The 23,494-nt window shown below is 39.5% G+C and overlaps 1 protein-coding gene across 2 annotated transcripts; it reads right to left on the reverse strand.

Moving 5' to 3' along the window:
* Nucleotides 1-211: 211 nt before the first annotated feature.
* kif3b (kinesin family member 3B) lies at nucleotides 212-23,453 on the reverse strand. 2 transcript variants are annotated; one of them, XM_023276313.3, is made up of 9 exons: nucleotides 23,208-23,453; nucleotides 19,464-20,967; nucleotides 18,551-18,652; nucleotides 15,990-16,112; nucleotides 13,540-13,658; nucleotides 11,573-11,689; nucleotides 10,195-10,300; nucleotides 7,151-7,362; nucleotides 212-5,287 (listed from the first exon to the last, which is right to left on the reverse strand). In XM_023276313.3, the coding sequence occupies exons 2-9, from the start codon at nucleotides 20,865-20,867 to the stop codon at nucleotides 5,182-5,184; spliced, it is 2,289 nt and encodes a 762-aa protein (XP_023132081.2). In that variant the 5' UTR covers nucleotides 20,868-20,967; nucleotides 23,208-23,453; the 3' UTR covers nucleotides 212-5,181. The 2 variants fall into 2 exon arrangements, with proteins under 2 accessions (XP_023132081.2, XP_054868906.1); XM_055012931.1 differs by having other exon boundaries at nucleotides 23,133-23,453.
* Nucleotides 23,454-23,494: the final 41 nt, after the last annotated feature.

The raw sequence follows: 23,494 nt of genomic DNA on the forward strand, positions 1-23,494 counted from the left end.
TAGTCATTTACCACATGAACAATGTCTACACTGGATTTCTGAGTAATTTATTGTTATCTTCATTGAAAAAAACTGCTTCTCTTTCAAAAATGAGGACATTTTTAAGTGACCCCGAACCTTTGAATGGTAGTATAAACTTTTTTTCACAATGTTACATGATCGTACATCATTCTTAAATACACCTAAAAAAAACAGACAAAACATACTATAATTTACCCATTGAATCGTCTTTAATAATGAAAATAAACTAAACAGGTAAAAGACATCGCACCAGCAGAATCATCATTTGGCTATAAAACAAAAAAACAGCACATTAATTTGGTCACGAAAAGTCTCGGAGTTTGGATCCAGTGATGTAACTCAGGGATATGGATGTAAAAGCATTCAGATAAATTAAGACGTTCACATTTTGTTCACCAAATTCCTATGACGGATGAATACTCGCACAACCAAACATGTTACTCAAGCGTGCTAAAATCATGCGGCGGGTTAACAGCGATGCAATGTCAGCGACAACAATCAGGTCTTATTCTAAGGATTATGTTTGTGTTTACGAGGCTAAATGTGATGAGAATCGATCTCCACTATGTTCCCCACATCGAAGTGACCCCCAAGTTTAATCTTCCATGCTAACGTGAAAAAAGCCTGTACCTTGCTGAATACAAAAAGACGTATACGACATGTATGATGCAAAAAATAAAATAAAATTTGACATTAAATACAGCGCTCAAAAAAATAATCTATTTTAAAGAAAAAAATGATAGAAAATTATATCTACATCTGTATATATATATATAAAAAACAAAAGATTGTAATAATAAGTTAGATTTTTTTCAATATGGAAACCCAAATTAGTTTTTTTTACATCTGCAAAAGTGACAGAGGATTGCCTATCAACAAGTTTTTGTTACATATCTAAATACATAGACATGAGTCAAACAGCACAGATCCTTTAAAAAAAACCAACACTTTGCTACCGAGACATGTTGACGGATCTCGGATTTCTAATGCCGTTTGACCCAGGCTTGTTGAAATGTCACAAGGGTTGGGAAAACCCTGCACAGTAGCAGCGAGCGGACAGCAAGCCCCGATCACAGTTTAGAGGACGGGGAACCGAGAGCAGCAGGCTGAAACACGGAGTTTAGAACTGCATATTATCCACCTGGAGGCGTGGAATGGTTTGGCATGTTCACATCCATCCACCACAGTACGGTAAAGTAGGGATAGACCGATTATCGTGACCGATATTTGGTGTTTTTCCTGATCATCTGTATTTTTACTGGCCGACCATTAATGAATTAAATGCTCTACTTCAGGTCTGATGAAGCCTCATCTCTATGTCTGTTTCACTCTGTGGTCTCAGAAATGTCTGAACAAGAAACACAAACCAGGAAATTAGCTTCTCCCACAGTGGCTACGCTAACCGTCAGATATGAACCTTAGTGGGAAATAAAAGTGATATAACAGTGTAGGAAAATAGTGAACAACAGCAGCCATGAAGTTGATATCTGTGGTTTTAAAAAGAGTTTAAGGCCGATATTTGACTTTATTTTTCAATTATTCCCTCTAAGCTCGGGCTAATTCTGTCGCTAACAGGTCTCCTGTTCCTCTTAGCCTGTCTGGAGCACCAAAACATCTTCCTGAAGTAAGATTAACTTTACCAATCTGCTCTGCTTCTCTGACAGTGACTAAGACTATGCTAATGGCTAGCGGCTAAGTTAGAAGATAGCCACAGATTAACCTGAAACAGAATCTGGAAAACAATGATTAATTTAAGATCTGGACCTTAGTGGACAATAAAAGTGATAAACATTGAAAGAAAATGAAGGACAGAAGCTGCAAGGTTGATATTTGTGGTTTTACGCAGAGATCGAGGCTGATATTTGAATTCTTTTCGATTATTGCTATCTAAGCCCAGGCTACGGCTATCCATAACAGGTTCCTCTTAGCCTGTCTGGAGCATCCTCACACCTTCCTAAAGTAAGATGAACAATCTGCTCTAAATGACAGACACATTTCTTTAGTGGAGGTACAAATCAGGAAATTAGCTTTTCTGACAGTGGCTAAGACTATGCTAACAGCTAGCGGCTGAATTAGAAGGCAGCCACAGATTAACCTGAAACAGAATCTGGAAAACAATAATTAATTTAAGATCTGGACCTTAGTGGACAAAAAAGGGATAAAACTGTGAAATATTCAGAAAGTGGAGAAGAACTGTAGGAGAAAAACTCATTAATCTCAGTTGATCCCACATAAACAGAGAGCGTCCTAATTTAATCACTCCTATTTCTGTTATAGTCGCCCTAATTAATGAAGAAGCCTAATTGAGTTCTCTGCTGTCAAATGCTGTTAAAACATTACATTTAACGTATATTGTTTCCAAATATCAGCTATCGGTCTTTCTTGATCACCAGTAATCAGCTCTAAAAGTATTGGCCCCATAACATTTTTTTTAAAAACACATCAGTCGATCCCTACTGTAATGAGCTCAGTTTTGCTCTCCAGGGGTTTTAGTGTTCTGCGAGACCATCCAGTTCTTTCTAAGGGCCACTCAGATCAATGCAAAGTCAGATGAGGTAAAAAAATGTTTTAAAAAGGGAAGGGGAACACATCGCCCTTCGTTTGCTCCCTCTGCAGTGGCCCTTATTCAAACCTGGGAGCGTCTGAATGCTGAGTCCGAATGCTCTGCCTCTCCACCTCCTGAGTGCACTCTGACAGTCATGGACATTTTCCCTGATGGTGGAATCAGTGAAAGAGCGGATGAGGTACACTTGAAATGTAAAAGCAGAGGATGAGGACACAGGTTAAGGCACCTTCTGAGTCACCTGATGAAACTGAGGCACGTTCTGGGACGGTTTTTAAATTTCCCAGAACGCGTCCACAGCGGGGTTTTTTATGTGAATGAGTCCAGCTCTCTCCCGTCGTTCCCCACCTATCGCCTCGTCTTGTGCCCGAAAGGAAGAACAGCATCTACTGATTACAGCGAGAGGCCGAGTCTGCAGTGTGCTGTGCTTTCCGGCCTGCACATTTACAATCATACACAGACAAGAATAGTTTCGCCATTTGAGGAAATTTTGCGCATCTGTGAATCTATATTTGTATGCCGAGGCTAACAGGAGATGGTGTAGCTTAGCATTAACCCTCGTGTCATCCTGTTTTAAAGTTTGAAAATGTGGTGAAAAAAAAAATAAAATTCACAGACTTCTGATGTCCACATTTTCAACATTTTTGAGAAATCTTTGAACATTTTTTGGTGGAAAAAAAGAATTGTTAAAAATGTTTCTTAAAAACAGTCACAAAAAAATCAACCAAAATCCAGCGAAATTTGCTGGATTTTGGTTGATTTTTATGTGAATGTTCTTAAAGAAAATATTAGAAGTTTTACTGATATATATGGAATCACTTTAGATATTTTTAGGATTTTTTTGGAAGATTTCTACTCATTTTTTTTGAAAATATTTACAAGAACTTTCTTGCCAAATTTGGGGGATTTTTTAAAAATAAAAGTTTTAAGGGAAATTTTTAAGGAATTATTGGAATTTTCTTCCTGAAGGTTTTACAAATTTTCAGAAATTTGTCGATTTTTTTTGCCGAATTTTGGGATTTTTTTTCATTCAAGGAAACAATAATTTTTGGTGCTTGTAAATGAGGACAACAGGAGGATTAAGACTCAGCAGGAGGGAAGCCTGCCTCTGGCTGGATCTAATTTGCTCAATTCGTGCCTAAAAGAAATGTAAAAACAGTTTCTAGGTGTTTCGAAGGTTGCACAGTGGCCATATTTATTGGCTCCTGTTGCCGCCGTGAGCCAAACAAATAACCTCTGGGTTTAAATTTAGCACAAATGCATCTTAAATATTTAGAATATTGTGAAAAAACTTTTTTTTTCTTGACTTAATTCAAAAAGGTTCCCATCAATATATTCTATATTAATTACATGTAAAGTGACAGATTTCAAAATTTATCTTGTTTTAACTTTGATTATTGTGGCTTATAGCTCATGAAAAATCAGAAATCCAGTGTCTCAAAATATTAGAGAGAAAATTTTATTTAGAGCAAATTGCTAAAATTTAAGACACTGGACTTCTGATAATCAGAATTAACACAAGAAAGGGCTTGAAATAATAAATTTATGTGCAATTAATATATGAAAGTTTACCTTTTTGGATTAAATTATGGGAAAGAAAGCCCTTTTCAGGATATTATAATTGTGAAAGTGAACTTGTACTTATTGTAAAGTTGGAAGTAATTGAAATGTCTGATCTGAGCATCACCCAAAACATGTTTATACCTTTCTTTTATGTACAAATTGTGCAAACGAGATGTATTGATAATGAATTTGGAGGCCGATGGGCGTAGACAGTCTCAATGCTAAGCTAGGCTAGCTCCTGTTCGTATTCAGCATGAATGTATGGCAGTTTACCTTTTTGCATTCACTTCTGAAGACGTTTCCATAATATTCTAATTATTTGAGATACAGTTATAATTTGACTTTCTGCCACACAGCTAATAAGCATATTTCCCAAAATGTGGAACTATTCCTTTAAGACAGAAGCCGACACACAGCCACACACAAACGTAAAGCTGCAATCTAACAACATCAGAACACCGACGACTGAAATCCAAAAACAGCGCATTTTGACATTAAAATTCTATATTCAGGCAGTGATGCCGAGACACATACATTAACACACACGCACACACACACACACACACACACACACACACACACACACACACACACACACGCAGTCTGTTAGTGACAACTGCAGCAGAGATGTCTAGTCCATGTGTCTTTACCCCACTACACCACATCACATGTCCACAGTAAGAGAGAAGACACCCAGCACATGTGGGAAGATACGGAGTAGTGCATTGAGGATACTGCAGTCCAAACCCACCTCCACTGTGTCTCTGTACATTAAGAACATCGTGACGTTTATCTAAGACATTACTGACATTGGGCCGAATGCGAGGGGAAGGTTTTAGCAGTGACGTGAGGCTTCATGCGTGGCTGCTGTTGTACAGTTAACAGTGGTGCGGTTACAGTTCAAAACCTAACAAAGCAGCATTAAGTCCTAAAAGGTCTCTTAAAAACTAAACCCATCCTCTCTTAAGTCGGGTCCCGTAAGTGGAAAAGGTGCACAAGAGGTGGTAGTGATTAGCTAGTAGTGGTAGGACCTGTTACTTGGGCACCAGGCCGCGGGATTGTGGGTAAAGAGGGGATCCTGGACTGGAGGGGCTGAACGGAGACGTCGGGGTGCTCGACTTCTTGCCAGTTCTGGGTCGACTGAAGGACGAAACACAAGAGTAGAGGGTGAAGCAAATTCACATCCAAATGCAGGTAATATAAGAAGCACCAGCTAAACCACAGCATGAACTACGAGGACACTTCAAAAAGTTCTCTCACTGGAAAACATCACACCAGAGTATTTTTCAACATTAACTTGGATGCATTTGGTCCACTGATGTTCACGTTTTGTTCTCTCAAGGTCACATATTAAAGATCTTTCTTTGTAGACTGGCTCAGAACTAATTTTCTTTATTGATTTCTCTATTTACACATAAATTTGATTGACTTTTTTTAATTCATCTTTCTCCTTAGAACTAATTATATTTATTGATTTCTCTATTGATCCACTTGTATACATATTTTAATCGACTCAATGTGTCATTTATTATTTGCTGAGTATTATTACTAATCTGCCAAGGAACAGTGCAGTTATATGACAATCGCCGTACGTTTGTCTGTCTGTCTGTTTGTCTGTTAGCAACATTACTCAAAAACGGACCAACTGATTTGGATGAAATTTTCAGGGAAGGTCAGAAATGAAACAAGGACCAAGTGATTAGATTTTGGCAGTGATGCAGCTTATAGTCTGGATCCACGGATTTGTTCAAGATTCCTGTATCATTGTGAGATAGCAGCACAGCATCACTGTAACTATGACAACAAGTGAACACTACATCAGCTGCCTGCTGACGATCACATGATTGTGATCCTGCTACAAATCCACCACTGCAGTCTTATCAGGATTTATCCATCAGAAATGATACAAGGAACAATTGATTAAATTGTGGGGGTGTTTCTGAGTCCCATCAATTCCCACCACCTGCTACATATTTAGGTCACGCGATTTGGTATCCGTACATATGCATAACACACTCCTGTGCTCAGCACAAGGTCATTTTGTTTGTGGATAAATCTGTATCAAATGGCCACATTCTATGTTGCCGTGATTTCTGTGATGCATTTTTTGAAGATTTCCTCCGTCACCAACCAACCAACCAACCAGCCAGCCAGCCAGCCAGCCAGCCAGCCAGCCAGCCAGCCAGCCAGCCAGCCAGCCAGCCAGCCAGCCAGCCAGCCAGCCAGCCAGCCAACCAACCAACCAACCAACTAACCAACCAGCCAGCCATTTTGTACAATAAATGCTATAAATAAAGTCTGAGTGATGAATTGAGCTAATTATTAATCTTTGAGATACTGGACCTCTCATTTTTCATGAGCTATAAAGCAAAAAGCATCAAAATTAACACAAGAAAAAGGCTTAGAATATTCATTTTAGGTGTAATTAATATATGTACAGTGCTATATAAATAAAGTCCTATTGGTGAATTGAGCTTGAGCCTCCAGATTCTCCTCAACAGCATCATCACCCTCAAAACGGCACGTTTAGAAAACAGATACAAGTCAGACGGTTCAGGTCGATGAATAAAGTTCATGCAGTTTAAAGCCACATTTATCTGCTTCTGCCACCTGCTGCTGTGTGGACCAATGCATATTCCTGGAGTAACAGCAGCCAGATTGAAGCTTTATTCTATTTTTTCTTTAATTTATTTGCACATTTAAGTTTTCGTGGACAGTGATATAAGCTTTACTTTTTATTCATTATTTTTTTAAAATTTTATTTATTTGGATGGGACAGTGTATATTAATGAACATACAACCTCATAATACACAAGGTTGCAGCAAATACGTCAGATTTAGCACTAGGCTAATTTCCATCTGTTAATATATATAGATATACGATACAGTTATGCCCCAAAGTGGAAGTTAAGGCTGAGAACTTTTTGAATTACCCTTGTATTTCACTTAAATATAACTTTTGTTCCTGACGGCTGAAAAAAGAGCCACGGGCGACAGTCTTACCCAGACTTTGGTTTCTTGAGGCTGCTGCTGGCACTGGCGTACGGTGAAGATCCAGAGCCGCTGTGGAAGCCAGAGGCGTCTACCTGGATCTCGTCCTCGTCCCTCAGAGCGTCCTCCAGAGCTGCCGCCACCTTTGGGGCGATAACCGGCTCCTGGTACTCTTTGGTGGTCCGAGCAGGCAGGTCCATGTCCAGCATCAGGATGTTTTCAGCCTGGAGGAGCCAAGTCAGTCAAAGTCAGTTCAGTCTATCACCATTAAAACATGTTAAAAACACAAGGTCCAGGTCCAGCAGTGTACAGAATAACAACATTATGAGAAAGAATAGGTCACATGTTCGTACAGTTTGTGCAGTGGCATGTTATGGAGTAAAAAAATGTTCAACTTGTCACATATTCTATAAATAACTAAAAAAAACACAACAGTGAATGAAGCAGTTCTCATGATTGATAGTTTTTGTCTCAACTATGAAATTGTGCAATCATATTTTGATAATAATGAGTTTTGAAGACTCTTTTAAGTCATTTATACAGAAAAAAGTCACAAATTTGTTGAGTCAAGCCTCTAAAAGACGACAATTTACTGGTTTTATAGGTAAAATATAATAATAAATCAAATATCTCACACAACAAGCAAATAGTTCCATCACAAATGCCATTTCTTCACGATTGTGACATTTTCTGACAAGTAAAAAAATGTCCAACTCGTCACATACTCTAAATAACTACAAAAACATAACAGTGAATGAAACAATTTTCACGACTGATAACTTTGCCTCAACTGTGAAGATCTGCCATCAGTCTACTCAATTATTTGGATAATTTTGTGTTTTGAACAAGCTCTTCAGTCATCTTTACAGGAAAAAAAGTTTTAAAAAACTGATGAATCAAGGCTCTAAAATGGGATGATTTACTGTTTTATAGGTCAAAAATAACAATAAATCAAATATCTTAACATTTCTTCATAATTTTGTGGCATTTTATGAAGTAAATAATCTGCAACATAATCATACTCTATCTCCTATCTATTATGTATTGTTTGATAAATAAATAACCTAAAAACCCATAGTGCCTAAAAGACTTGGTTAACAAACAAAAAACAAGCAGTCCAAGTCCGCCTTCACCTTTAATAAATTAATTGTACATTAATAACCAAATGCAATAACAGCAACACAGAGTGCAAAGGAAAGTTATTTTATGTGTTGGCAATGAAGGATAGTATGAAAATGCTGATGACTAAATATCAAAATGCATGAAAATACTGCGTCACTATCAGTGTGACTGGAAAATGTTTGGCACAATATGTGAATTCTGAATTCCCATGCAGCATTTAATAATTGTTGATCAATACAGAATTTTTGTGTTTGATAATCTTCACTATGATGCGCTTACACACAGCTGGAAAGTGTGCATTCACTTTTTTAGGCCCTATTTACACTTGATACTAACATGTGATCTGTATTCTGTAGTCTTTTTGGTTCTCCACCAGGTGGTAAAATCTGTTTATATTATTTGATCTAAAAATATATATTAGTTAGACTGATTTAACAATATGGGAGATCCCACAGAGGTGTATTATGAAGTGAGATTAATGGGTTAGCAATGTATGCTGAGTAAATCCAAAGCTTGGATCTCTTGAACCTGCCAGATCACCATGGTAACTAACGCTGCACAGCTAGGTCACCATGGTAACTGATGCTACACTGCCAACCAGCTACAGAGAAGGTTTTATTCAGAGTTTGGGATTAAATCTGCTGTAAGAAGCACCAGAACACATAAATGTTCTTAAGTTGGCAGCAGTCAGTGACAATTTCTCTGTCTTGCGATACCCTTCCTGTTTATGTACAACAGGGGTGTCGAACCCATTTTAGCTCAGGGGCCACATACAGAACAATTCAATGTCAAGTCTGTCGCACCACTAAAATCACAGCATAATAACCCATAAATAACCACAACTCCAAATGTTTCCCTTTGTTTTAGTGCAAATAGCACATTCTGAAAATGTTCACATTTAATGAACTATCTTTTTACAAAACATTATCAACAAACTGAAAAATCTTAAGAAAAATAAATAAAATTTCGACAATACTATGCCTCAATTTATCATTTACACATTACAACTTACAGATCAGAGTGTCTACAAAGGAACAAAACATTCAGTCTCAGGTATCTGGAACTCCTCAAGGACTAATAAAGTATATTTTGATTTTGATTTGATTTGGAACTGAACAATATCGAATTTTACTAAGTGATCAAAACAACTTGTCAAAGTCCAGAAATTATTTAAAATTTACAGTTTTACAAATTTACAATTTGCAGTTGACGTCTTCTCTGCAATTTTTACACTTTACAAAGTCATTCCACAGGCCGGACTGCCATAAGTTTGACACCCATGATGTAGATAAGCAATGCAAATAACAGGAATTCAGAGGTTCAGATAATCTATTTTATGATGTTTGAAAGTGGGATCAAAATTAGCTTAGGCGTGTAAATTAATGATTGTAATTTTTTAGTTTTTGAAGCTTTGTGTGGTATAAAGCTGGAGGGTGTGTGCCATCTACTATAATCATAGAACTCACAAATTGTCAGATATTATGCTTCACTTACTCGTCTCATACTATGTTGTTCTAATCCTTCAGACTACACTAAATTCACTTACAACAATTGTACTGCTAAGTCTGACTTGTTTGGTTTCGTATTTTCTGTCACGAGGCATCTAAGCTCAACTTTTGTGCTGAAAATTGTGAAACAGGATGCAGATGAAGAATGCAGAATTGGTACAACTGTGCTGTTCATGCACACTGTAGGGAACATATACACATACATATACACATACATACAATACATATATATACACATACATATATGTGTGTGTATATATATATATATATATATATATATATATATATATATATATATATATATATATATATATATATATATATACACACACACACACATATATGTATGTGTATATATATATATATATATATATACAGTTGTGGACTTATGTATCAGTGATAAGGGGAGGAAGAAGTGCAGCTTACTTTATATCTCACGTCAGGCCTCAGTATCATGGCCATGCGTGCATGATGACTGAGAGGCCTCCTGTAGCCGACCGCAGACAGAGGCCTGGTCATCATCTGATGGTCGCTGAAGCAGAAACACAGACAGGGAGGCGGTAAATGACACGGCATCATGGGAAAATGTTCTGTTTGATTAGAGTATCACACAATAAAGCAACAAGCTGTTTCTTTGTTCCAAACATAAACCTACAATGTACACATGTGGACAAAATAGTTGGTACCCCTCGGTTAATGAAAGAAAAACCCACAATGGTCACAGAAATAATTTGAATCTGACAAAAGTAATAATAAATAAAAATTCTATGAAAATTAACCAGTGAAAATCAGACATAGCTTTTGAATCGTGGTTCAACAGAATTATTTAAACAAATAAACTCATGAAACAGGCCTGGACAAAAATGATGGTACCCCTACAAAAGACTGAAAATAATGTTACCATAGGGACATGTTCAATCAAGGTGTGTCCTCTAATTAGCATCACAGGTGTCTACAAACTTGTAATCAGTCAGTCGGCCTATTTATAGGGTTACAGTAGTCACTGTGCTGTTTGGTGACATGGTGACAGGCTTTTGTTTTTAACTGAATTCTAAAATTTGAAAAAAATGCATTAAACGTGTGGTTATTCTGTTACAAGTCTGGATAGACACACAGATCTGAAACTGCATCTAAAATGTGAACGCCCTTCTTAGTATAAAATCGTCTGACAAAACAAAGCTGTGGTGTGTTCGTATTTCTTTACACGAATCAGAATCGTCTTGGGCGGGGCTAAAACAGGATGCACTGATGGTGTTCCCTCAAAACAGTGATGGGGTAATTGTCAGAGAGAATTATGAGATGTTTTCCTGCCAGATTTATTCTCCCCCACAACTCTGGCAAACCAATTATAGGTGATTAACATCAAATATATCGCTGCTGGTCTGTTAGCGCCGGCGTGTTGACACAGAAACCTAATTAGAAACTCATCCATACTGTGAAAATGCAGAGATGTACTCTGCGATGGCATCAGCCTTGTGTTTGCAGCAGACCTTCATTTATATCTAAACATCCTGCAATCTAGCTTAAAAACTTTGCCCAAATCGAAAAAGAATGAATGTGATTTGCACTGCTACCTACAGCCACACATGTAAACACAACTTTGCCCTCCACAAAGTGTTTGCTAACGAGGGAAGCCAAACTGAAATCAAACAAGTGCAATAGCGGCACACTTTTTACCTGTAAACATTCCATTTCATAAATACTTCATCTATTATACAAGCTCCACATCAACATTTTGAAAAGATCTACTCATGCATGTTCAAGTTGAAACCAAAAGTAACATTCTGAATATCGTCTAACTTACTCCTCTATGCGCGTGATTGGCTTCATTTTCCAGTACTCGTCCTCCTCATCGATGAAAGCCCTGTTGACTATTTTGTTCTTTTCCTCTAAAGGAATGAAATTTTCGATGATCAGATGCCTGAAAGATAAACACATAACAGATTAGAACAATAACAGGACGAAGCCAGCTCAGATTAGGTAGAAAACATACAAATAATACAAACGTTTCCTGTTTTGTTTTAATAAAGAAGAAAGCCGTCTGGTTTGAGACAGACTTAGAAATAAGTGGCCTAATTTTTTTCACATTATTTAACAGTTCCTTGTAAGTATAATAAAGAGGAACTGATGATCCTAAATCTGTTGCTACACTGAATGCATAACGTATGTGGCTCATCTTCACTATAATCAATAAAACTGGCCACACTAGAGTTCTGCACTACGAAGCGAGATTAGTGGGTTTGTGAGGTATGTTGAGCTGAAAGTCTTCAGTATCACCAAGGTGGCTCTCTTTTAACCTGTCACATTTCCATGGTAACAGATGCAGGTTCTGTTCAGAGTTTCTGATTTAAATCCGCTGTAATAAGCGTCTCCAGTTAAACAAAGCATTTCCTGACAATTATTTATGATCAGTACAGATTCTCAGCTGAGGGAAAATGTTTTATCTGTAAACTTGTTGAGCTGTAAGTTACTAAAATCACTGAATGAAGCCGTGTAGTTACAGTATCACATACTGTATGCACCGTGTTGCCATGGCAACCCCTCATGTATTTGGGGATACAGAAATCGTATAAATATGTTAAGTGTGGTCCTGATTTGCTACCAAGTCCGTTTACACTACTGGTACTGCAGCTGATAGAACACCCATCAGAAAATTATTTACTTTTAGTATTGATTACAGAGAATATTCAATCAGTAACATTCATTTCACTTTGATTTGGCCACAAATTAAAGTGATATCCTTCATTATGGGACAGTGTCAGAACTAAACGCACTTCAATACAATATCGTGTTTACATATGTGAAGTTTAAAGTTTAACAACTTTAGTCTGCAGTCGTTAGAAATAAGCGGCTGCACTGACCGGTAAAAACATTACACACGTTTAAAGGTTTCCTACCACTTCCTGTCTAGCATTACATGTAGTAGCAGCGCTTTTTACTGTTTCGTCATCATAGCTCTACATTAAAACAATCTGTCAACTGAAACAGCTTAACACAATCGACTCATTTTGTGCAGAAGAGTCATATGAAGTGTTAAACGCCTCCTTTTGAGTGAACAGAGTCTGAAGCATGAAGTCTGAACAAAAGCTGGAAGTTGAAAACCACTTTTATGATACCTGCTAACTCTGACTAAGACTGTAGAAAGCCTGGAAGTCAAACTTTCTTCATAGTACAGCCCTCTGGTGTGTGCAAATGCAAAAATACTACTATTTATACTGTTTATGCGGGGTATGAACAGTGCTTTTACACAGAAAGTATCTATTTCTAAAACTTAAACGACCAGTATGCAAGAAATACCTACTCTGTACCAAACAGAGCTTCTACTTAAGAGTCTTGGTCACCGTGTTGGTATTTATTTACCAGTTGTTTGTAGATGCAAGCTAATAATAATAATAATAATAATAATAATAATAATAATAATACATTTTATTTGCATAGTGCTTTTCAAAACACTTAAAGACGCTTACCCATATTACACAAGTTTCACAGGCCTGTGTTGGGTCTAGAAACCAAAAACACAACAATCCCAAAACGAAAGAGTGTGCTGCAGGTGCAAACGGTAAAAAGATGAAACGGTCCACATATATTTGGCATTTAGTCTAGCCGTGGCATAAGAACGCAACAGTGCAACTAAGCATTATGTTATACTCTTTCAGTGTAGCACATCCTCGACTTGGTATGTCAAAGTGTTAAATTTACACATCTACTGTCTTGACGGTATTGATCAGAGTCTTTCCATCAGGTCAACAGAGTGATATTCAGGCTCCATACTTGAGTTTGAGGTCCCTGGTGAGCTCGTTCTGGGTTTGTTCCAGGTCCTGCCGGTCGTTTATGTGAGCCTCCTGGAGGTCATGGATTTCTTCCTTCACCGCCTGCAGTTTGGCAAACAGCTAGAGGACAGAGAGGGAGAGATGAAATCAGGGCCACCGTGACAAAAAAGGACTTTCAGAGTATTTGGCTGAAACACCTGGCTGTCACGAGGAATAATACCCAAATAGAACAACAGAGCCAATGATGTATTCTCACCTGCCTTAAAATAGTACCTGACCTACTTACTGACAAGATATTTTATTATCTGACACACAAAGCTTCAAGTACTGTGTGTCGGAGGTTTGCAAACTATCAGCTTATACTGACAGCAGTACTCAGAGTATATAAACCCTGCTCTGCTAATGTTAGTCAATTGATGATGAGGTAAGAAGCATTACTAAAATACTCTTCTAAGCTAATTATTAAGTCATTAAATCCAAAATGCACCTGAGGAAAATTCCTCCCACTTCCTTTCTAAATCAGGCTAGAATGAAGGTTTTAGACCAGAATTCTGACGTAAACCCCATCAAGAACCTGTAGACGGTGCCGAGGAAATAAATCTGTCTAGAAGACAACAAATTCAGTTGAACAGCACCAGTTCTGTCAAGAGGAGTCAAAGATACATGAAAATGGTCAACCGGTTAACATTTTTTTTCCCTTGCTACTTTAAAAGACAGCAGTTATCTGAGTGCAAAAGAAAACTTTGAAAATACTGTGAAGTGCATGGTTATTTCCTAACATGTAAGAGTACTGGCATTGCTGTATGTACATTTTTGACCCAGAAGATTTTGTCATATTTCCAGAAGATTTATAATTAATCTATGCAAGAAACAAAATGCATGTTTTTTTTTGGATGCAAAGATTCACTCACTCTGTCAGAGAAAACTCTGCATTGTAGGAGTCATTGGAAACTCAAGACAACCATAATACACTGCCTGTCCAAAAAAAAAAGTCGCACACTCTAATATTTCATTGGACCACCTTTAGCTCTGATAACGACATACATTCACCGTGGCATCATTTCAATAAGCTTCTGCAATGTCGCAGCATTTATTTCTGTCCAGCGATGCATTAATTTTCTACCAAGATCTTATATTGATGATGGTAGAGTCAGACAAAGTCTTCTCCAGAACATCCCAAAGATTCTCAGTGTGGCTGAGGTCTGGACTCTGTGGAGGACAATCTAGGTGTGAAAATGACGTCTCAAATGCCCAGATAGCTCACCTGGTTGAGCGGGTGACTCATAAACAGAGGCTATAATCCCCGCTGCAGCAGCCTGGGTTTGAATCCAGCTCACAGCCCTTTCTGCAGGTCTTCCCCTGACTTTCCTGTCTGACTCTTGACTAAACCTGTCACATAAAGCCAAAAATGGCTGAAATAATAACTTTAAAAGAAAGAAAATGACGTCTCGTGCTCCCCGATCCACTCATTCTCAACGTGAGCCCCATGAATCCTGGCATCGTCATCTTGGAACATGTCCATGTCATCAGGGAAGAAAAACTCCACTGATGGAAAGACCTGGTCATTCAGTATCTTCAGGTAGTCAGCTGACCTCATTCTTTGGGAACATAATGCTGCTGAACCTGACTAACCCCAGATCATAACCCTAAACCCCACAGGCTGGTAGACACTAGACATGATGAGTTCATCACTTCATCTGCCTCTCTTCTTACCCTGATGCCCCCATCACTCTGGAACAGGGTAAATCTGGACTCATCAGATCACATGACCTTCTCCCATTCCTCCAGAGTCCAATCTTTATGCTCCATAGCAAACTGAAGCCTTTTTTCTGATTAGTCTCACTGATCAGTGGTTTTCTTAGAGCTACAGCTGTTTAGTCCCAATCCTTTGGGTTCCCTTCGTATTGTTCATGTGGAAATGCTCTTACTTTCACTATTAAAGATAGTCATGAGTTCTACTGTTGATTTCCTGTGATCATCTAAGAGTTTGTTCTGACCACATTTGTTCCTCAGAGATGATGGTTCACCACTATCCTTCAGGTTTTAATAATGCATTGGACGGTTCTTATCCTGATTTCAGTAGTTTCATCTTCTTAGATGTTTTCTTTGCTTGATGCAGGCCAATAATTTGACCCTTCTGAAACAGATTAACATCTTTTCCATGACCACAACCATGTCTTCCAACAGGTTGTTTAAGAAATGAGAAGCTCCTCACTGCATCAGCTCAGGTTAAATAAGTTGTTGCAGCTGAAACAATCATCACCGCAGTAATTATCCAATGGAAGGCTACAACCTATTGCTTAGTTAAATCCAGGTGGAGACTTTGTTTTTGGACAGGCAGTGTATATACGATCTTTACAAGTGTAGGCTGATTTCATGCACAAAACGGTGTCTTGTGCCAACGTGTTCTGGACAACAAGAAGGACAGCAGTCACCAAAACCAGCAACTACCTTCTTCAGCTTCTTGCTTTTGATGTCGACCTCCTGCTGCAGAGAACTGTATGTCTCCTTCAGCTCCAGAGTCTCTTCGTCGCGACTCTCCATCTGCTGCTGCATCTCTCGCTCCCGTCGTTTCTGGAAACGCAACACAAACACAGTTATTCACAACTTTAAACCACAGTGCTGTGTCTAATGAAGTTACACAGACTGACTGAGAGGGAGGTCATCACATGGTACAGAAATGTAATAAATGGTCAAAAACGATCACTGTCAAACAATAATGCCCTAGATTGTGGAGGCTGTGTAATAACGGGTACTACTGGACATGACGAATCTCGATTCACAAGGATATTTCTTCAGTAGTGATCGGTAAGTTGCATCTACTTTAGTAACTAATGGAAGGCTGAGGGTAACTGTCAAAGCAATTCATAAAGGATTTCATAATTTTTTGTTTTTAATCAACCCAACTCCATAATTGTACAACAAAGATTGTTCCAGACTGCTGCCATGTTGGTGCACAAACTACACAGCTAGTCTCAGATCAGATGCATTGATTACACAATTATTCAACCCAAAATATCCAAGACTGGCTTAAACTGCCATTAAAACATGTGATACGAAAAAAATCACATGTGGTGTCACTGCAGGGCAGAAAGCAGCCGTCTGACAGGGGCAGCTGTGAAGCCCTCTGTGTGAACAACAGTGTGCACGGTGTGGGAAAATCAGAGAGAATTATTGTTCCTGTAAGGGCCTCAGTCCAACTGGAAAAGCAAACAGATGATGGGAAGCCTTTTGTGTTGGATTGTAACTGGCAGTTTCATTTGTGATTAATCTGTTTTTTCTGAAATAACTGACTCTGTTTAGCCTACGAAATGTAAAAAAAAAATGCATAAAAAGGAATCTCTTTACAATATTCTGAAGCTCTACTTACTGACTTACTTGACACCACAGAATGCAATTTAACACTTTTTCATGAAATACATGAATCTATCTTCATTTATTCATTCTGTCGGTATGTTACAACCACTGGTGATTGTGAGCCGTCTTGTTCCTGGGGTGGATTCTTTTTGGGCCTTTGTATGGGGAGATGGCTTGTGTAGGTCCAGCCATGGCTGATCTGAAAGCCTCTCCAGAACCCCAGCTGCCAGTCATCTCAGCTAATGAGTCTGGAGCTGAAGACCTGCACTCCAGCCCTTGTTCTCCCTGCCTCCCGGCCTGTCTGATTGGGCCACCTCCCAGTTCCCTCCACCTTCATCCAACTGGCTGCAGCCATCATCACACCTAGAGCATATAAATCCTCAACCCAACTCTCAGTCAGGGTGGCTGGAATTTAACATGATCAGTTCGCCCTGGTGCCTCTTTGTCGTTTGTGTGTTATGTGGGTTCCATAGCCACCGAGGGGTATTTACTCAGAAATCAGAGCTTCTGTTAGCGGATGTTAATTCGGTGAGAAGATACTTGTCTTGGCGAAAACTGTAGCTTCTGCTAGCAGCTGACTAATTTGGTGAGAAGCTACTTGTGTTCTGTGTGTGTGTGATGTAGCCACTGAGAGGTGGTGACTCGTGTGTCGTGTTGTTAGGGAATGTGTGTTTTGAGGCACCAGTTTTATTTATTTATGTGCACTTGACACTCATTTCTATTAGCTTCTGTTGTTTGTGGTGGGTGTTTCTACTGTATTTAGGTTTGGCTAAGAAGTTTAGTTGTTTTTGTTTAGCTAGTTTAAGAACTCTGTTAGCCTTTGTTTGGTTTTATTTGGTTCTTTGATTTAGCAATGGGCTGCACAGTGGTGTAGCGGTTAGCACTTTCGCCTTGCAGCTAGAAGATCCCCGGTTCCAGTCCCAGCCTTACTGGGATCTTTCTGCATGGAGTTTGCATGTTCTCCCTGTGCATGCGTGGGTTTTCTCCAGGTACTCTGGCTTCCTCCCACAGTCCAAAAATATGCTGAGGTTAATTGAGTATTCTAAATTGCCGTTGGTGTGAATGCAAGTGTGATTGCATACACAGCTTCCCCGCGACCCTAATAAGGATTAAGCACTGTATAGATAATGGATGGATTGATGGATGATTTAGCAACATCCACCAGCCCTGTTTTCTTTTGTTTGATGAGTTTTTTGTTAATTCTGTCACTCAGCAACAAATTGCTTTACCTAACCAATCACATCTGGCTGCTTTTGTTACACCCAGCTGAACCTATCGGTTGGGTCTTAACACAGTAGTTTTCAACTGCATAGGTCAATAATTCATTGTATTGTGACCTGAACAAATGGCAGAAAAAAAATCTATTAAAAAATAATATTAAGCCATTGATTCCATGCTATTGAAGCTAGCAGTGACTTTCAGAAAAACTTTTAATGCCGAAATTGACTTTTTAACACTTTATGATGCATTCTTGACTGAAAAACGACTTTCTATCGCCCAACCAGTTGATTTAAGAAGTGTCTCAAACATTGTCGCTCAACTCTTACAGCCCGCTAGGCACATTAGCAAACATTGCTCCAGACATTCAAAACAGCCATTCTGTAACCTAGAATTATGTTTTTGACATTTTGGGGTGTTTGTTATGTTTTGTATACCTGTTCTGTGATTTCCTGCCTCTTCTGTTCCAGCATTCTCTGCTGCTCATTGGTGTGATCCACAATGTTCTTCCCGCCTACCAGGAGTTTACTCTCCATCGCCTGGGGGAAGCAAAAATAACGGATGAAAAAGAGAAGCTTCAAGTCATATGAGGGAGGAAAAAAAAGCAAATGACTCCAGTGAAAGCTGAAAAGCAGTGTTTAGACGTTGAGTCTGCACTGTTCCTTCTGTTCATATTTGTCATGTTTAGGAGGATAAATACTACAGATCAACTGATATAGAATACCGATGCAGACTATTGGCTATCGAGAAAGGCAGATGACTGATATTTGGAACGAATATACATTTAGTGTAATGTTTTAGCAGCATGTTATACCAGAGAACCTGTTATTCGTAACTAAGTTTCTTCATTAACAAGGGTGACTATAACTGAATATGTAAAATAGAAACAGGAAATGATCTCCTCTGCTGATGTGGGATCAGCTGAGACTGATCTACTTGTTCTTGTTCTTCTATATTTCCTTAATATTTCACTGTTCTATCACTTATATTGTCCACTAAGTTCCAAATCTTAAAGCTTTACGAATTATTGTCTTCCAGACTCTGTTTCAGGTTAATCTGTGGCTGCTTTCCAACTTAGCCACTAGCCGTTAGCATTAGCATTAGTCACTGTGAGAGAAGCTAACTTCCTGGTCTGTGTTTCTTGTTCTGTTTTCTCTGCTTAGGAGACAGTTCCGAGACCAGAAAGTAACGGCAGACAGAGAGAGAAGGCTTCATCAGACCTGAAGTAGCACATTTAATTTATCAATAATCGGCCAATAAAAATACAGAGAATAATCACAAAAATGCCAAATATCAGCCAGACCAATAATCAGTCTATCGCTAATAAATACTGACTTTAAATCTGTTTACCTTAACTTTGGCTGCAAGCATCTCTCCAGCCTCCTGCTCTTTCCTCAAGTCCTCCATTTTCTTCTCCTTCTCCTTCAACAGCCGAGTTTTCTCCTCAGCCACCAGACTGTGATCCTCCATGATGGCCTTCCTCTCCCTCTCCAGCTTCTCCTGCTGCTCCCGCCAGTAATCCCCTTTGTCGTCTCCCTCTTCCTCGTCATCTTCCGTCTCTCCATCTTCCAGATCCTCACTGTCGCTCCCCTCTCCGGCCCTCCTCTTCTGCCTCCTCCGTTTCTTCTTTCCCGAGCGTTTCTGCAGCTGCTCCTTCAGCCTCGCGATCTCCTCCTGAAACTCCCTGAGCAGAGCATCCTTGGGGTCCTCATTGACCCGTGGTTTATTCTTGATGTTTTTGGCCCTGTTAGAGTAGCGCAGCGTCGTCAGGGTCTCCTCCACGTTGTAGGACGCCGGGCCGATGTTGGCGACCATGACGGTGCGAGCGTTTCCCCCGAGAGAGTCCTGCAGCAGACGGGTGAGTTTTGAGTCTCGGTACGGGATGTGGCTGCTCCTGCCATCCACCAGAGCTGATATGACGTTACCCAGAGCAGAAAGTGACAGATTGATCTTTGTGGCTTCTTTCAGCCTCTCCCCCTGAGCACCAGTCTTGGTTTGTCTTTCGCTGCCAGCTAAGTCTACCAGATTCAGTTTGCCAACTCTTATATGGTTCTCCCCGTCCACACCCAGCTCACTGCACTCCACCGTGATGACAAAGATGGCGTGGGAACGTGAGCTGTGTTCATTCATGTTAGTGGCACCAACGGAGCGATTCTGGTTGCCCACATTCATGACATGCTCGATCTCCCGCACACTCTTGGTGACGAAAGATGAAAGGTCTTTAACATACACACCGGTGTCAGGCCTCTCCCTGAGCTCCAGACGACGTGCCTGATCCTTGGAGAGCAAGTCTCTGATTTCTTCCTGGTAAATCTCTAGATAAGACGCTCTGACCAGGTACTGCTGATTCTGGGACCGTGAAATGTGTGTGAAGATGTGCTCGAAGGAGTTGGGAATCACCCCTCTCCTCTCCGGATCATTCCTCACTCCCTCCATAGTGTACGTTTTCCCTGTTCCCGTTTGGCCGTAAGCAAAAATAGTCCCGTTGAAGCCAAGGAGAACAGAATCGACCAGAGGCCTGAAGGTTTCATCATAGAGATCTATTTGTTTGGAGTTCCAGTCATAGACCGAATCAAATGTGAAGACTTTGGGGACTTCGCTGGCTGAAGCGTCCCTTGGGTTCCTGACAATAATTTGGCCCAGTTTGACGTCGACGGAGACCACCCTCTCAAACTTTGCAGCCCGCTCCTTCTCATTCATGGGCCGACAGCGGACCACCACCTTGACTGACTCGGAGCTCTTGCTCTTGGACATGTTGAGCAGCGGCCGACCGTCACTGTTAAGGCTCCTGATGTCCTCCGTCTGAGGTGCAGCTTCAGGAACAGTTCACCAACAGATATGCCCACATCTGAACCTGCAGGGGAAAACGCAACAAGTGATTCACACTGGTAACATACAAAGTAGACGGTCAGCGCACTGCATATTTTGGCCTCAAGCAAGGAAGTGCAACTAACAGGAAGTGATATAGCTTTTCTTGTCACTAACACCTGTACTGCAGTTCAACAACCCCCTCGTACATGTTAGCTCTGTAAGACTTTTCCACATATTATAGTGAAACATAACAGGTGCTAGAACTTACAAGGGTAAACCAACACTGAACAAAAATATAAATACATGTAATATTTCATTAATTCATTAAATTGTAATTGTTCTTTTTAACAACAGGAGAATAAATATTTGTCCCTTAATCACACCGCACCTCTACAACAGAGTGGATGACATGAATAAAACAAATGCACACTATATTGGAAATAATCATGGATAGATTGAGAGTGTGGTCATACTTTAACTTTGTACTGAATGTACGTACTATAGCTGCTCTCATGAAATACACACTGTGTCATACTGGAACACACTACATCATAATACTACGCCTTGTAACTGTACTGTGAAGTAAGCTGTCGTTTCTTTGTGGGCTGTCAGTGTCATACGCTTATTTCTACTCGTGTGTAACACCGTGATGTATGTGTGCAGAGAATTTGTTGGTCAGAATCCAACCAGATGTAGTAGGACATCTGGATATTTTTGGACATTTGGACTAAAATCTTTTTCTGACGTAGTATATAGTATGGATACTGGAATGCAGCCCAGAAATCACACGTCAGTAATAAATCACACATCTGCCACACAGAGACTTGATGAAATTGCTGATGCTGATGTCATCCAACTGTTCCTGAAGGAGACTGTCAGACATCCAGAGCAGCATGTGGCAAATTGTCTGCATTATTCTTACATCATTGGCATCATGTCAGTTGAATAAAGCTGCATTTTAAGGTGGACTTTTATAGCCACTGGTCGAAGGATTGTCTGATCACACTATTACTAATGTGGATTAATGTTACAAGTTCATTTAGCAGACAATTTGATCCAAACAAGTTACATCTGAGTAGATACAACAACCAGGATTTGAATCACCTAAAGTCAGAGGTGTTAGTCACTGAACTATCCAGCTACTAGTTCAGTGATCAATAATGTGTCATTTGAAAAAAAAATCTGATTTATAAGATGGATTTTTATAGCCGCTGGTCAAAGCATTGTCTGACCACACTTTCTGGTCCTTTAATGTGGATTAATTTACAATTTCATTTAGCCACACCTGACTAATGTGGATTCATTTAGTGATTAAAAGTGTGTCATTTGAAAAAAAACAAGCTGCATTTTAAGGTGGACTTTTATTTATAGCCACTGGTCAATGGATTGTCTGACCACACTATTTGATCTTTTAAAGCCACGCCTGAATAAGGTGGATTGAGTTAGCGATCAAAAATGTGTCATTTGATGTATTTTAAATTGGCCCTTTATGTTCACTAGTCAAAGGCGTGTCTGTGTAAATTATTTGATCCTTTAAAGCCACACCAGACTAACGTGGATTGATCTACCCATCAAGAATGTGTCATGAAAAAAAAAATGCATTTTAAATTGATCACTAGTGAAATAACTGTCTGTACACTATTTGATCGTTTAAAGCCACGCCTGACTAATGTAGATTATCTTACAAATGTGTCACCAGATGAACAGCTCAAAAACCTATTGTGCACAATTGGCTAAATCCATTCCAATCACAACAGTGTAAATAACATTTCTGCATTTTTTTTGTCTAAGTCGGATAAGAATACTAGCATGCTGTGTAGTTATTTAAATTAATAATCTTTTAATATCCGCATACACAGAGCCGTGAGCAGCAGCATTAACACACTGTTCTGACTGTTGAGTATTCTCTAATTAGCGAGCCGAATTTAACCCATTAACTAACCTCTCAGGACTAGTTAACGCTGGAATTTCAGATGTTAAGTGACATAATTTGACACTTTGTTAATCTGTACGTTTGTCCGGTTAAGATTAGCCAAAGTACCGGCTCGTCTAACCAACGTTAGCCGACAACTGGACCCACAGCACCGGCCTAGCAACGGCAAACACACTGGTAACCTAAGCTACAAATCTGCTAGCATCACCTGGCTAACAGTGTTAGCAAAGGGCAAGAATAGATTCAACGACCCGCCACGCGGAAATAAAACACACCGTCTGAACGTTTCCCACCGCAAACAGCTTCACAACACACACGGACACACAAAAAAGACGACGTATGTGGCTTACAAGTGGCAGAACGTTAGCTAATCCAAAACTCCCAGTCAGCCATTAGCCGCTGCTCATCCTCCCCGCAACGGTCCGGGGCTGGGTTGCCAGGTTCTCCGAGCACATTCCCCTCAAAACCGGCACGACTGGAAACACACTCACCGGAATAAAAGCTCTCATTCCATGTCAATATCTTTTTTACTTTTAGATATACACATAAGAATAATTAATCTGTTAAAAAATCTGCTCAACTGTGTCCTCACACTGGGGTTATAAAGAAGATAAATTCAGGATTGCTGGCTGATCTG

This window comes from Amphiprion ocellaris, chromosome 8 (genome assembly GCF_022539595.1).
Source record: "Amphiprion ocellaris isolate individual 3 ecotype Okinawa chromosome 8, ASM2253959v1, whole genome shotgun sequence".
NCBI lineage: Eukaryota > Metazoa > Chordata > Actinopteri > Pomacentridae > Amphiprion > Amphiprion ocellaris.